Source organism: Nyctibius grandis, chromosome 6, assembly GCF_013368605.1.
Source record: "Nyctibius grandis isolate bNycGra1 chromosome 6, bNycGra1.pri, whole genome shotgun sequence".
NCBI lineage: Eukaryota > Metazoa > Chordata > Aves > Nyctibiiformes > Nyctibiidae > Nyctibius > Nyctibius grandis.
This window is the reverse complement of record NC_090663.1, coordinates 49,417,901-49,434,259: the sequence shown is the minus strand read 5'-3', so window position 1 is coordinate 49,434,259 and position 16,359 is coordinate 49,417,901. Positions and strand designations below refer to the sequence as shown.

Sequence of the window (16,359 nt, the reverse complement as noted above, 5' to 3'; positions counted from 1 at the left end):
CATATGAACACACATCTGGTATTTGATATTTATAGTATAAATATGGTATTGAAACTTAACAACTTAGACCTGATTTGTTTTCAAGCAAAGCAATCTATACCCCTTTAAACTGAGTATTTCCTTAGCTGCCTTAATGTTGACTGGGATTGCTTTTTGTTTTTAGCCCTGGTTGTGCAGTCCCATTGTTCCAGTGATGTCTAGAGTGTTTCTAAATATGCTTGTCTTCCGTTGGTGTTTGGATTAGTAAAGTTGTTGGCTTTACGTGGATTAAAACAACTCCACTTCGGCTAACCGTTCCATAATGTGTAAGACTGACACATGGCAATATACCGCCACATAAGTTTTGGTGACACACATAGAAGCAAGAGTAGCTGCTGTCAAGATGCAAATTGTTTGTGCTGCTCTCCAGGCACACAAATTGCAGAGTAATGCTTCCAGCAAACTTAGGTGACTTCAAGACAAGTAAAACAATCTTTTCTGTTTTGTGGTCGTTTTGGTGTGTTTTTTTTTTTTCCTACTAGCTCCATGTTTCTCTTCTATGTTGAATTATTTCAAATTTTTGTTTGTTTTGAAGCCTTTGTTACAACCAGCAGCTTCAGCCTGCTCAGACTAGCATGGTTTATTATGGAATCACTAGCTATATACGGGTGATTGTGACTTGTAGAAGTTACTTACGAGATACTTAAAAAACCCAGCAATCTCCATTTCAGTCACACTGCAAATATGCTGTTGTGCCAAATCAGCAAGACTGATGAGCATCATCAAATGATGACTGATCATCTACTTAAGAGGGTAAATGGGTCAGACTGTTAATCTTGCTCTCCCTCTCCTCCCCCTCTTGCCCCCAAAATCAAGGTCATTACTTTGTATCTTAAAGTTGGTTTAAAACACATAGCATGTGAGGAAGAAATATATTTCTGGCCTCATTTAAACACTCAAATTATTCCACTTGCTTGAATACTTTAAATTAAAAGTTAACTACAGAATGTCCTATCAGAAATTGTATGCAACACTGACATAAAACAGATTATAACCTCCCTCATAACACATGATACAGGTTATAATCTCTTTTCTAGCCAGACACTAATCTAGGTACCCATTTAAAACAGCCAAAGCACTTTGAACGTCATGCAAACACATATATGTTAAGTGATCTTGAATGTTTGGTCATTTTTTTTTGCTATGTTATCAAACAGCGAGCCTAAAACTTGATTCATTTGAAGTTCAGGCAAAATTGCTCTCAAGCTCAGTCCTGTTTAAACTAAAGTCAAGAAAAGCTTATTCACGTTGAGTATTCAAATACATTGTTTGTCTTTAGAGTATGGAATAAACTTACCGGGGGGAACTAGCAGGTCTGTATTCCATTTAACCATATGTTTGTTTAATATACTGCATTTCTTTTCAGTGTTCTTAACCTAATCTCCAGTTCTTTCTGCAGATGGTATATATCAGACCACTTTAACGAGCTATTGACAAAAAATGCCTAGTAAAACACATGAGTACTGACACTGGTGCATTTTAAACCCCTAATGACGGTCACATTGGCATTAGATAAGCAATAGCACATAAATACTATGCCAGGAAAAACTGCACAAAAGGAGTGCAAATATAGGATAAAATATAGAAGTCCAGGATTTTACTTTTTTTAACATGCTATTAGGCTTATTTTTAAATCGATAAAGGAGCTGTACTATCACTGTAGTTTAAACTCAACTTTTAAAAAAACGACAGATCATCTACTCCACTTTTCTTGGCTTACTTTTCCTCTTTTTGTTCTGCATCTTTCTTTTTGCCCATTTCATCATCTTATCATGACTTGAGTATTCTAAAACTTACTACAGATACTGCACTGTAGTATTCAATGTGTTCATCTTAAAAATAATCAGTCTGTCCTGTGAAATATTGGGTTCTACTTTTATTTCCATTTAATTTCCTGTTATTATTCCTTTCTTGTCTTGCTAGGCCCAAAATATGTGATGTAAATTTGGCTATGGCTGCTTTTTACTAGCATCTAGGTTATTACTCTTTCTTTTTGCCTGCTTGCTTGTTTTTTCTGTGAACTTATCTACATGTACCTTGTTGACATATTAAAAAAAATTTAGTTGATCTCTGCCAATGCACGTTCCCAATGAGGTAAACCAGGCTGGTACAAAATGAGACTTATCACGTCATTCCAATGTGCGCCAAATGAATGAATGTTTACGTTAATACACGTTAAATATATGTTCATTAAGGGATTTTGAATTTCTTAAATAGATAAAAAGTTTGAGTGTGAGAGAAGCTTTGTAAGACTTTCTAAGCAGTTTTCATTGCTGCAAGGTTACAGTTTTGCTTCCTTCATATTAGTAATTTCAAGTACATGTGAGAAGTGTGGTTAAAATCATGTGGCCCTTTTAACTGACATCTAACGGACATTCAAATTGAAAAAAAAAAAAAGCAGCTGTTAAAACAAGAAACTGTATTAGGCAAATCCCAATGAATTAAAAGCAGCTTGTCTTGTGAAACATACACGAATAACTTTGATGTAATCAGTGTCTTTCCGAGACTTCCTTTACACCTTTCTGATCAGTTCTAAGGTGTTGTTAAAACATAGTGACTTGAAAGTAAACTTTGAATTAAACAATCATCTGGATTTAAGCATTCATTTGCTTGCCTTTTTTTTTTAACACAACTCCTTTATAGGTTTAACAAACACATTTTATAACCTGATAATTCTACCAAATGATGCATTATGCACCCCTTGTTTTTGCTGGCTGTTCTTCTGGTTAAGAAAACTGTTAATCAGTTGGCAAGCAAAAGTTATATGCAATTTGAGTGATAAATTGTGCAAATGGTTACAGAAATTGGTTTGTAAACAACCCATAAGCTGAGATTTTGTTTACATAAACTTTGGCAAATGTTACACAGAGCAATTCATAACAATTGGGAATGATCCCCCAGTGGAACTTTGACTAATTACTCTGACTATCTGTGATACTATGAAAACTTGTCTGACAACATAAATGTGAGAGTAGTTCTGTGCTTTCTCTGATGCTGGCCTTTTAAAAATGTTTTAAAACTGATACATAGTTTTTTTGAACTAGATATTCTTATTTTTTATTTCTGTTGCTTACCTGTATTTTAAGAAAGATCTTGCTGTGCTATGTTTACGAATGGGAGGTCTCATGTTTGCTTTAATTGTTTTCATCATATTGCTTTGTTTTGACACAGAAAGTGGCAGAGGATGCTTCTGTAAAGACTTCTGGCAAGAACTGCCAAACAAACAATGGGAACAATATTTCTTCTCATAGTCCCTCAATAAACTGTGTGCAAAATATCAAAGAACAGATACTGAAGTATCAGGTAATGTTCATTACTTTTCTTGCTTGTGTTTATCCATTTGCTGAAGAAGTTTATGTGTAAAAGCCTTAACTTACATGCATTGACTGACTAGTTATAATTCTAGTGTATTACAAGTTAATCTGAATCTTGAGATATCTACCCTATCTTTAAAGCGTTGTAGAGTAAGAACATGTGGGTACGTCTTAACCTTTTGGTCTCTTTTGGTCTTGTCTTTGAAAGAGTTACTAAAGATATTTAATAGCATTATTATTTGTGAAGGTCATAAAAAGCACTATACCGTTCTCTGTTCTTGTTTTGAAAGATGTATACCTACGCTTTGGTTCAGTTCTGAAGATGCTATTGAGCATGGTATATTAAGAGTCCCTTTAGTCTGTCTTACTCTAACATGAAATTTTTAAGAGAACTGGTTTTTAGGTATTCTGGCTGTTTCTCAGTAAAAGCATAAACATTTCATCTAGAAAAATGTAATATAAAGCATGTGTAGATTAAGGTAGAAAAAAATGATATTTAACTAGAAGGTAAGTGATTTCCTTCAGAATTAACAAACTTCTCTCCATATTTGCTATTGATGATCAGTCTTTGAAACAAAATAAGAAATCAGACAGATTATACTTAGAAACACAGTTTTCACAAATTATTCTCCAATCAAAGATGTTTCCAGGAAGCTTTCTGTAAGGGTGGGAAAGGAGAATTAACTCATTTGAATGAGGAAGACGGTTTAGTGCTTGGGGATCCAGACCACAGAATCTAAGTCCTGTGAACCCCTCCAGGTTTTATCAAACACAGTGTTTTATGGGAATGTTGCTGGACACAGCTATTTCTTTGGAAATGCAGTAGATCTTTTTTTCTTCTTTCTTGCCTTTGGAGGTCCGCCTGAAACAAGGGTAATAATGCCCGTCTGGTGAGCAAAACTGAGTTACGTCTTCCAGGTGTACTTGCTTGTACTTGCACTCAGTGTGTTAGAACCACACAGGATCTTAGTCTGCATGGAAGAGCAGAACTTTTCTGCATTCAAAATGTAGCACTATGGCACTATAGTAAATTGAAATACTATGCCAAGTTATTATTGACTTTGCTCTTCCCATCTTCTCGTCTGTATAGTACACTAGACCAGCCTCTGATGTCAACATGCTGGGAGAAATGATGTTTGGCTCAGTGGCCATGAGTTACAAAGGCTCCACGTTGAAAATTCACTATATACGGTGAGTGTCCTTTTCTGTGATGCAGCCTCTTGTCAGGCACTTGGAATAGATGACTCATTGAAATGACTGTTTATCCTTTCAGCTCTCCCCCACAGCTGATGATAAGTAAAGTCTTCTCAGCCAGGGTAGGAAGCTTCAGTGGAAGCAACAACAAGTAAGAACATTTTTTTTTTAAATTTTTATCGTTTTCTTCCCTATCCAATGCAGTTGTCTTGTCTTCTTTCTCCTTTTGTGGTCCTTCTGTCACTGCTTCTAAATTTGACTTAGCTGAAGTGGAAAAGTCTAGTAGCAAATCAGAAATGGGAGCTGTGGAGAAGGATTCTCTTGATAGATCCCAGCCAGGCTGCCCAAGTTTAAAAAATAAAATTTCTCTGAGTTTCTACTTCTTAATTTATCCAGGGCATGCAATAAACTTCAGAGGTGTTAAGTGCTTTGGACAGTCAAAGCCTCTATCTCTTTCTGCTGCCAGAACTATGAAGAAGGGGTATATATTGAGAAAGCTTTGTCTTCCTGTACCCCACTTCTGTTTCCTTCAACAATGAATGAAGATAGACTGTTTATCATCTGTTTCCTTTTTCTGTGTCCCAAAAATGGGCAAATGTGAATAAACTGAATCCCAAATGTGAAATACAGAAACTTACAATAATTCAAAGAGGGAAGCCCATATAGAAAATAAATGCCTATTTCCTTACAGTTTCAGAAAACCTGCTGGTCTTTGAGTTTGATTGTAAAGTTAATCTTTAGCTTTCTTTTTTCCATAAAATGAGCCTGGTTCTCAAGCTAATATTAATGCCTATTGATAACATTCTTAAGGAACACTGGCTTTTTTCCCTTTTTTAGCTTACAAGATAGTTTTGAGTACATCAACCAAGATCCCAACCTGGGAAAGCTGAGCTCGAATCAGAATGGTTTGGGAACCTGTTGCAGTGGAAGTAATTTAGGTAAATATTTCCAGGTTCTATGTCTTTATGACAATGTGAGGCCATCTGTTCGTTTAGTTGATTTTTTTTCCTGTGCATCACTTTTTTCTTTTTTTTTTTTTTTCCACTTTTTTGCATTGCATTTTCTCTACATTGCTGTTGTTTCCTAGGTGTGTTACAGCTGTGTAGCAGCAAACTGCTGCAGGGTGTGTCTGAAGGAGGTCCCCTCCGGCTCATCCGCAGCGCTTCTTTCTTTGCAGGTTTGTGTGGAATGCCAGCCACAGTGTGACCCATCCATATGCACACACAAATCCAGCTCCTTCTGAATCCTTGCAGGACATACATAATTACTCTCTAGAAACAGAAGGGGCTAAAATAGTGACAACAGATGTGTCTGGCTTATACTTAGAAGTTGTTCTTCCAGAAAAATAGCTAAATTAATTGCTTTTTGTTCATATTTCTTTTCCAACTCCTGTGTTTAAAGGTGTTTTTATGCAGTGTTTTTTAATAATAAATGAGCCCTTATGTTTCTTAGAGAACTTATGTTTCCTGGCTTATGTCTCATTTCTTGCTAATGTGCAGGTGTCTTGCTGGTGTACAGCTTTTTCTTCTCTTACCTATTGCTACTTTTTTTTTAATTTGATGGCAGACATTCAAAGTTAATTCTTGAGCTAAGTCTGGGAGGCTCTAAGGCTTTTTCTTTAATAATATCAATTTTAGTTTTCAAAACTTTAAACTACATAAAGTCTCCTTTTACAGGCATACTGATGACCCATGCAGGTGGGTAGATCTTAGGCCTAATTAATTTTGTTAATTGCAAAAATGTGAACTGGAATACCAATGCTGTTTCTTCACAGCCTTTGCAAATCTTGCATGCTCTACAGTTTGAGTGACTCTGCACTACTAACACTTCAATGTAATACAACATAGGCTGAATGTTTCTTACTGTGAGGCTTTGTGGATAGTAAATCTCTGCTGGGGGAGTGAATCAGAAGCTTAATGGACCTCATATTTGACTATTTCATTATGATGTTAACCTGTGTAAAATGATGATCTTGCACAGACAAAAAAAATGTTGAGTGACAGATGAGGGTACCACCAGCCCTCATTTTCAAAGCCTATCTGATTTCTGGTAATGTAGACTGTATTCACATTCTTCAGCTTCTTAGATGTTTTTAGATTGGGGCTAATAACCAGCTTCTTCTAGTAACATGATACTCAGTATGGGAATACTGTTTGCTTCCACCTCTGCTCACACTATACTGCTTATTTGGAGTAACAGTACAGAATGTAACTTTGCTGTTCTATGACCTTTAAACTTAAACATTTTTTTAAATGCTGACAAATAGTATAATGAGTTATGTAATATTTTCTGTTGATCTGATCTGTTTGTTTTAGCACACAGCACGCCTGTTGATATGCCCAGCAGAGGACAAAATGAGGACAGAGACAGCGGCATTGCTCGGTCAGGTATCTGCTGTCTGTCTCGTTTGCCTGCTTTTGTGATTGTTACAGTTCTTTGGTGCAGTGATATATAGGCACCTTGTGACCTGTAAATCCAAATTTTTTTGGATCTGCTAAGTGGTTTTCCTTCTGCTTTTGCCCCAAGCCTTAATGCAAGAATATTTGTAATGATATTCCTTGCTTACAGCCATCATTTTCTGGGTTCTTAACCAATTTATAATTTGGAGAAAGAACTGGCTGGAGCCTTTGCTAAAGCAAGGGAAGAAAAGATGTTTTTGCACTGGATAGGAAAAGGAGGCCAGGAGATCCCTCTGTTGTAATGGGAGGGCAACACCTCTTAGGACAGAATGCTTTTAATGAAAATAAGAATAATTTTAGTATGTTCTAGTAGGGAAGATCTCTGACTTTATAAGGAAAAAATATCCTCAGGCAGCAAGATTTATTTAAAATAATTGTCTCTCCTGTTGCAAGTGTGTTATGTGAAAAAGATCAGCAAGCAAGATCAGTATTTGTGGGAATTTGTTCCCAGTTGGAGGGTGAAGAAAAATATTAAACCAGCACTTCTTGTAATTCAGTATATGTGGGGTTTCTTGCTTTCTTGATAGCATCTCTGAGCAGTCTTCTGGTCACTCCTTTTCCATCTCCAAGCTCATCATCATCATCTTCTAGCAGCTACCAACGTCGCTGGCTCCGAAGTCAGACAACCAGTTTAGAGAATGGAATTATTCCAAGGTGGTGAGTGCAACGCCTTTCTTTTTACAACAGCTGTTTGGCAGTAATTTAAGCTAAATAGAGCTTAAGCCTCTTTTCTTTAAAAAGGACAAATCCTTTATTAAATGCTCTCAATTCAGTCTAACTTCTGTGCACGTTACAGAAGATTGCCAATATGAAGAAAGATCAAGTTTTGGCTAAATGTGAGCTGCAAGGCCCGATTTGAAATATAGTTACTTTTATTGAACATATAAGCTGTGTCTGAAGCCACTTTCTGAAAAGCAAATTAAACTGTTTCTGAAGGAGCAGAGCATCCTGTTGCGATGAGAGGGACTGTAACAGTACCGCTGCCATAAGTACGTTATACTATGATGAAGTCTGACTAATAAGCAGTTACTGAACTTTTGGAGTAGTAGCCCATGATGACTCTTGACTGGTATAGGATGTTCCTGATGTGACTTCTGCCAAAACAGGAAGAAAAAAAAAAAAAAAAAGCTGTGATCAAAAAGCCTGACTTCTGTTTTGGAATTTTAGTAGCTTTTGTAGCTCGGTGGCATAACAAAGCATGAAATGCAGCAGACCTTTCATAGCTAATAAGCAAATTCTTGCCTTGTCAGTTGCAAAATAGCAAATGGTTCTTGATTATCTGCTCATATATACTCATCCACCTGCACCCAGAGACAGCATGGAATAGTGGAGAGGTACAAGAAATTCCTATTGTTTGGCCTTTCTCATCTTCATTGTTTTCAGCTAAGAGAAGCTTAAAATCTGCCAGTTAAAATATGTGGTCAGTAAAAATCAAAACCAAAACCTTTTTGAAAAGACTTTTCTCTCGTGTCAACACTTGAAGCTTTTTCCTGGATATTCTTACCAAATAATTTTTAACATGAAGAATCGTGCAGTGATGCTAATGTAACAGTCATGCTTTCTAAATCATGATTGCTGTTGAGAATAAGCTAGTAAACATTTTGCTTTCAGTAAATTGAACTACTTTTTAGTCTAGTTTCCTAAAGAAATAAGGCTGAGAGCAGTGCATGACAAAAAGTTAAAACATTTAGAGTAAACAAGATGATTTCAGCCCAGTTTAAGAAGTAGCCAAAGTTTCACAAATAGAAATTTCCTCGAAAGGTAACATTGTTTAGAGGAAAGTAGCCTTCTTGGGCTGCTTTCACTGTAGGTAGTAGGTTGTGTTTCTTTCACACTGGAGAATGTATGCTGGGGAAAGATATTGGAAACAGGACATTATTATTTCCAGTATCTAGAACTACTGTTGAATTGGGGTTTTTTGTAAGCCAAAAAGCTTCTTCAGATGCTTGTTTTCTAATTACTTGCTAGAGAAACAGGAGGCTTCTGGATGAATACTTCGGTGACAGCAGAGTTTGCACTTCGGTTTGTACAGCCAAGATTTTATTGTCTCTGTGATGTTTTAGGCCAATAGCTCAAAGAAAATGAAATGTATATCTGGAACTTGGTAGTCAATTGGCAGCCAAGCTAGATTAGCAGCTTTGTTGAAAAGGCTTCTCTCACAGACCTAAATTCTTCAATTTCTGTTCCTGGGAAGCAGTACAAAAGCTTGTGATGTTTCTTAGATGCTGACTGACCATCGTTTCCCAACTTCCTCAGGAATTTCTGTCTCTGCATGCAAGTTCCTGAAGTTCAAATGAGGTTATGTTTTTGTCGTGAACTCTGGTTTCCCACAAGCTGTTTTTTTTGCTGGTCTTTTATTGTGTGTGTTTTTTCCTGTATTCCTGGACTCATACCTCTATGATGAGAAACTTTTGTATATTTAACTTTGTCAAACCAATTAAACTGTAAACTACTTATTTTTAGAATGAACTTTGAATGAGTGCTTAGCATTCAGGCTTTCCTCTTGTTAATTGCTTCATAGTGGTCTGTAAATGCCACAGGCTCCATTTCAAGATAATTCTGATATGAAAAGCCTTCAAGCTTTTAATTACCATTCACAGATATTGCAGTCTTAACTTACAAAGAAACTCCAAACCCAAGCTATTTCCATTTGAGCTGCTGCTCTGAATGTCTCCATTTGCGTTCTAATGGCTTTCTTGTCTGTTCTTACCCTTCTCCCCCTGTAATTTCTCAGTGGAATAAAAGCCGTTACTCAATTAAAGTTCCTTCCAAAAGACATTTTGACCATACTGTTTTACTCATTGATGTATTACTTTTTAAAGACATTTTTTCAGTGAAATTGATCAAGAAACTTTAAGCAAGAAAAAATAATAGTTCTGTAAATCCAGCAACATCAATATCTAACACTGCAATGCAAGTATTTGTGGGGGAACAGGGTGAGGGAATTGCCAACCTTTTGTATAATCACAGAAAAACTTATGTTGGGCTGAGACTTGTGGATATCATCCAAATCAGTTGCCTGGGCGAAGGACTAGCTTGAAATTTAGGTCAGGTTGCTGTGGAACTTGTCTAATTGAGTCTTGAAAATCTCCAAGAATAGATTCCACAGCCTCTCTGGACAGTGCCCTCCGGACAGTTTGCCCATCTGCAAATTCACTGACGGTGTGTTTTGATCCACAGGCTAGGCTGATAATGAAGATAGTGAGCAGTATTGATCCCAGTATCAACCCATGTGTAATATTGAAAAGTGGCATAACTGTTGAAAGAAATGTGGCAGAACGATCAAGCGAATAAACAGAACTTGGGAAAATAATATTGGTTGTAAAATAGCCACCATTTTGGGTTTTTTACCAGAAAACAAAGCATTTTAAATTGAAGTATATCCAACTTTGAGCTAGGCACACATGTTTTTGTAGGTGTTAAGTTTGTGTTTTCACAGTAATTATTAAGTGGTGACATTTTGTCTTCAGTTAAAATAGAAAGTTTTATTTTGCATGGTTAAGTGCCTTAAAACATCCATCTTAAGATGCTGGAACAGTATAGGTAGCATGTTTCCCAGCTTCCCTCATGAGCAGCAGTACAGATTCAAGAGCATCATGGGCACACTGCTGAGCACCTAGGCAGAAGCTTGAGCACTGGATGCAGTTCACAGCTCTGAAATTGCCTTTAACCTTTTTTGCTAATGATTTTGTGTTGTGTCTCCATTGCCTTTTCTTAATCTCCTTTAAAGATAAATCCCGAAGGACAGATTTTGTAGTAGCTGTGTTTCAGAAGAAAGTGTTCACACCAGTTTAGGAGCTGGTCTCTTTGGGGGTTGCCTTCTTCCTATCTGAGCAAACATAGGTCTTATCCATCAAAATGTTGGGTATCTTCTGTTCAGAAACAGGTGACAGAAAAGTCTTATGCAGTCAGTCAAAGGTGACCTAAGAATCAATTACCTTCTGCTATATAGACAGAGATGGATAGAAGATGAATTTCCTATCAGTACGTACGTAACTGTTCTAACAAATCTGTCTTACAGGTCCACTGAAGAAATGTTTAGTATGGCTGATGAAAGCTGCAGCTCCAATCCTGCAATGGTTCGGAGGAAAAAAATTGCAATCAGCATAATCTTTTCTCTGCCTGAAAAAGAAGTAGCACAGAGAAACTTCCAGGATTTCTTTTTCTCCCACTTTCCTCTTTTTGAATCTCACATGAACAAGCTGAAATATGCAATAGAGAAGGTACAGAACACTAGTTTGGCTTAATGTGGAAAAATGACTGTCAAAGAGAATGAAGTATTCTAGAATCTGATAGATGAAGAGTGGGAGAAGGTGCGTGGTTTCAAGCTTCCCTCCCTCCTTACACATATAGTCTTGAGCCTGAGCCCAGTGTAGGATTCAGCATTTGCTGAAAAAAGAGGTGGATTTTCTTTTCTAGTCAGAAGGAGAATGAAGAGTTTTATGCTATGGGTGGTTTTTCTTTTTCTTTCCTTCTCAAGATATTTCACAATGAGGTTTTCTTGGCTCCCTGGAGACTGTGGAAATAATGGTATTCTATCCTTTCATGCAGTTAATGAGAGAGAGACACAAAATGTTTGTTGCTGTCTTCCCCTGCCTCTCAAAAATGTTCTCTCCCTGTGTCCAGTCTTAGGGATTGGTCTCTCATAAGGTGGAGGGAGGCTGGCAGCTATTGCTGTCCTGAGTAGCTGTATAGCACTGGGGCTAGATCTTAATTATTTTGACATGTTAATGAAGCTTAAAAAGATGAAGAATGTGATTCCTTTAAGAAGCTGTTTTGTGTCTTTAACTCTTAATCAAGGCCATGATCTCATGTAGAAAAATAGCAGAATCCAGCCAGAGAGTGCAGGTTTATATCAGCCGTGTCATGGATGCCCTGGGAGAATTCAGGTGAGTTGATGGAATTCTGAATTACAAGGAGAGCTCTTCTTATGCTCCTCTAAAGATATTTGTCACTTCCAGTTATAAGCAACTGGATGCAGGGTCTTGTAGTTTAGCCCGTCTTGAAGTTAGTGTGAGTGAATTCTCTGTGTTGGGTAAATGCTTTTAGAAAACTTCAGCAAAACCAGCTCAGCCATTTTCAGAATGAGAATAAAAGTAGGTCTGTTGCACTCACCTGTACCTGGGACTGTCAGTTAAAGTCTTAAAGATTTCATCAAGACTTTGCTTCTGCTGATGCCTGTGCAGAGGAGTGGATTGATTGTTGTGTTCAGGCAGACGAGTTGTCTAGTCTTAGCCATAGATGCTGAACAGGGCAACTGACAAGGAAGTTGCTGGCAAAGGCTCTCTCCTTGGAACCTGAGAGGAAGGAACGGCCAGAGGCCAAGAAAGGCAGCCCAGGAGAGAGAGACAAGTTTGGTGGGATGGCGTTTCTGTAGTGCCTGGAATGTGGAATCTCTGTAATGAATAGAATAGTTTCTGTCCCCCCTCATAAGAATTTCTGAATCAGTTCTCTGAATACAAATACACAGGGGAGTGCAAGAAAGGGAAGAAGTATGTAATTCATACGAAGACACTAAGTTACTGATACACTGAATGAAACAGATTAGTGTTCTGGGCCACTAGTAATTATTGTGTCTGGAAAACTCTTCCAGTTTGTTTAGTCTCCTAGATAGTACAATAAATAAAATAAAACCAATGGACAATAGAAGAGGAAAGGGGCTACTTGCATTTGCAAGATTGAAATGTGCATATTAACACTTAATTTTTGGGAATTTTCTTTGAGCAGAGTTACCATCTGGAACCTGTATTCTGTTCCAAGGATTGCAGAGCCTGTGTGGCTTAATATGATGTCCAGCACCCTGGAAAAGAATCAGCTATGCCAGCGTTTTCTTAAAGAATTTACATTTCTGATAGAACAGATCAACAAAAATCAGTAAGCTTCCCCTACCCCCTTTTTTTTAAGAAAAGCTTGTGTGCTTCCCAGTGCATGTGGAGATGTTAAAGCACTTAATGGGATATTCTTTTGCTGGTGTTACTTTGATCATGTTCTTTCTCCTAGGTTCTTTGCTGCTTTGTTAACTGCGGTGCTGACATATCATCTGGCTTGGGTCCCAACAGTGATGCCGGTTGACCATCCTCCCATAAAGGCCTTCTCTGAGAAGCGCACATCACAGTCTGTGAACATGCTGGCAAAATCCCATCCATATAACCCTCTCTGGGCACAGCTTGGTCAGTAGGAAATGGAAAGCTTCAGACTTCTCTGTAACTAGCACCTTCCTGCATCCACTCCTCTTATCTAAGAGCTACTTGTGATCCAGATCCTGTTTGCTGATTTGCCTTGCTGTAAGCTGGGCAGAGCTGCCAACAGATGTCTTGCACCTGGTTAAACAGAGCATTTGGAGGCCTGTTTGCATAGCCTGAATGCTCTGCTTTTTTCCTTGGTCCCTTGTCATCCTCTGTTACACTGCCTGGTTAGGTAACTTGGTATAGAAGTATTAAGACAGTTCAAGTGCTGCGAATGATCTGAGCAGTTTGGGAAGAGCAAGAGGGAGCAGACTGGACTAAGGGGAGTTCTCTGGGCTTTGGAGGCCCTTTGTAGTTGAAACTGCCCCGGCTACCTCCTTTTATCTCTTTGTCATAGAGCTAGGATGGACACCAAGCCAACAGAGTAGAAGTCTGGCAACTGGCAGTACCTTCATTCATGCACAGTTACGTGAGTGGGCTTGGGCCAAGATTTTCTTTCTATGCCCAGCTCCTCAGGCTGTTCTCTGACAAATATTTTATAGCTTATCCCCTGTATCAAGATAGCTTATTAAATAACTGCTGGTGAATGAGTAGGTGAGTGAGATTTGAGAGAATAATGCTGCCAGTGGTAAATCCTTGAAAATTCCTCCTCCTCTTGGCAGCAGCGGTGAGTCTGACATCAGATCAGCCTTAACTTTAACTGACATACTATATTGCCTTGTAAAATAACACACGTGCACACTAAAGCAATAATGTGACTTTTACACTGTGCTACTGGTTGTGTTTCTTGCTAATTGTCTGTTATGTTTGTTCTCAGCAATCTTTATGAAACTAAGAACTGCTACCTTGGCCATGTAGTTGGAGTGTTTCCTGTTCTAGCATGTCTTTAAAACATTACACAGAGGAGTAATGGATTAGACTTGGAGGTGAAAATAGAAGCTTGCTCAGGGTATTGCGGATAGAGCCAGGCCTGGAGTTATAAAAACCAGCTGGACTGGAGGCGTAAGATTGGCAGTAGCTCTTGTGGTCAGTCCCAGGAGTCACCACTGGTGACTAGTCAAGAATCTGTTTCTCTTCTCGCCTTCCCAGGCTGTATGTTGCTACCAGTATTGGCCTAGCCAAGTTCTCATTGCCTGAACTCAAAATGCCCTCTGGTTTTGTTTTGTTCTTATAAAGCCCAAAAGCCATTATCAGGTGGTTGCAGTAACTTAGAATGAAAGTAAGATGTTGCCCTCTGCTGGTGTCCCTCTTTAGAAAGAGGGAGGGAAAAATAAAAAATCATGGGGCTTAGTGGTTTAAAATGGAAATGACTTGTTATTAAGGAAGGGATTTTGACATACCTGTCTTTCTACCTTCAGACCTATGTTTTCATTACATATTACATATCAATTACAATTACATTACTGATATAACTGTAAGTACCACTGTCAGGAAGACCTAATACTGTCTCTTAAACATCAGCTTCAATCTAATGGTCTTAACAGTAGGCATTAGTATGTTTTGAAGACCACAATTTTGACTTTTTGTACTGTCCTATTAGTAATGGTTTTATATAAAAGTCAATTGTGCAAATGAACATGAAGCCTGAATCTGATTTCCATAGCAACTGTGCTCAACTCAAAAGTAAAAAGATATCTTCCCATTTTCTTTCCAAATTGCTAGTCCTTGTGGCCCACCAGGCATTGAGGTTAATTCCAGCTAAGTAGTCTGAAGCCCACTTTCCATTACTGAGGAATGAATTTGCTGGCATGTTAGGCTGTGGGGCTAGTTGCAAGGGTCGTCTTAACTGGGGGAAGACAGCACACTGGTGCCACCACACAGCAGCCTCTCCAGTGGATCTCTGGCATCATGAGAAATGGCAGATCTTGGCAAGGGAGACCGTAAGTGAGATCAGTGGAATTACTGTCTCATTGATCCTTGTTTTACAGGAATGGAGTCAGGAGCCTTACTCCTTTTATGTTCTGTATGGCGAAGAGGAGGCTGGACACAAATGTGTTGTTTGATTTTTTTTTTTTGTTATTTTGGGTTTTTTGGTGTTTTTTTTTTCTGTTTACTCTCGTTATGTTGAAAACCGAGGTCCCCTTGCCCTTGATATCAGAGCTTCAGAAGGTTTCTTACAACTTTCATTTAGTGTTGCTTCCTGAGGTCTAGTACAAAATCCTGGTGGCAAACTTGGTCCAGAACATTTGAGCAGCCTGAGCAAGGAATTAGCACCTAAAACAATCTGGTAGATTAGCAGGTAGGTGATAAAGCCTCAAGCCAGAGAAGCCTGCTTTCAAGGTGAACACTTATGGTGGCTAAAGAAAATTGAGTTTTTGTTGGTTGTCTCCCATCTGCTGGTAGTATCAGCCACAGTTTGGTTAGGCAAAGACATTTAGTGGGTGTTCTCTAATGGGTGTTAGGTGAAGACAGCTGGATTAACTCAACCTGGTAATAGACATTTCTTGAGTTAACCCATCTTTGGTAGAACACGTGAACGTTCCCTTATTGGCTATCTATATTTACTTCTCCCAGAACTTTGAAGTAGAAACCCTTCAGCTGATAGAGGATTATAGGCAGCTGGAAGACAGTTACCACTCTCCCAAACAAATATGTTGAAAGTAGGATGTGTATGACCTTAATTCTATTAAAAAAAGTTCTCCAGGATAAATGAGCTAGCAAACAAGCAGTTTTTGGGAGGACTCAGATTATGTTGTAGTACCTACCTTTCCTATTCCAGTTGTATTTTAAGTAGTGAATATATTTTCTAGCCCTTTGCCACCCCCTGCCAAAGATAAATGCTCATGGTAAAGTTGACTCCAAGTACATGAAGGGCATGTGCCTTGCCCAATAAGGTAGTTACATGCTTCTTTTTTCAGAACCTTATTTATTAAGCTAATATTTAATCCTTTTTTGGTATCTTAGTCCTGAAAAGTATAATTTAGATTTTATCTGTATGAAAATTCCTGTGTTTCACAGCCAAAGTGACTGCAATAAAACAATAACTTTGATGTGAAAGAAAATGAGTAGAAAAATAGAAAATAGTATATCTGGCTTCAGAGTTTAGCTGGATCTATATTTCTCTTCACCCCCTGTTGTGTCAATTTCCAAGTGATAATATCTTGTAAGGATCATGTAAATAAAAACCTTAGTGGCTTTGAACAGAAAGAAACTGACTAATAGCAGCTA

At 38.1% G+C, this 16,359-nt stretch overlaps 1 protein-coding gene across 2 annotated transcripts in view; it reads left to right on the top strand.

Moving 5' to 3' along the window:
* Positions 1–16,359, top strand: part of FNIP2 (folliculin interacting protein 2) — a 52,097-nt gene that overhangs the window by 23,831 nt on the left and 11,907 nt on the right. Inside the window, exons 3-13 of one of the 2 annotated variants that reach the window (XM_068402893.1) lie at positions 3,211–3,342; positions 4,444–4,544; positions 4,627–4,698; positions 5,385–5,485; positions 5,635–5,724; positions 6,863–6,934; positions 7,534–7,663; positions 11,028–11,229; positions 11,807–11,895; positions 12,734–12,880; positions 13,007–13,176. In XM_068402893.1, the coding sequence (XP_068258994.1) occupies positions 3,211–3,342; positions 4,444–4,544; positions 4,627–4,698; positions 5,385–5,485; positions 5,635–5,724; positions 6,863–6,934; positions 7,534–7,663; positions 11,028–11,229; positions 11,807–11,895; positions 12,734–12,880; positions 13,007–13,176 (1,306 nt within the window). The remainder of the gene's footprint in view (positions 1–3,210; positions 3,343–4,443; positions 4,545–4,626; positions 4,699–5,384; positions 5,486–5,634; positions 5,725–6,862; positions 6,935–7,533; positions 7,664–11,027; positions 11,230–11,806; positions 11,896–12,733; positions 12,881–13,006; positions 13,177–16,359) is intronic. The other variant, XM_068402894.1, reaches the window with a different exon arrangement.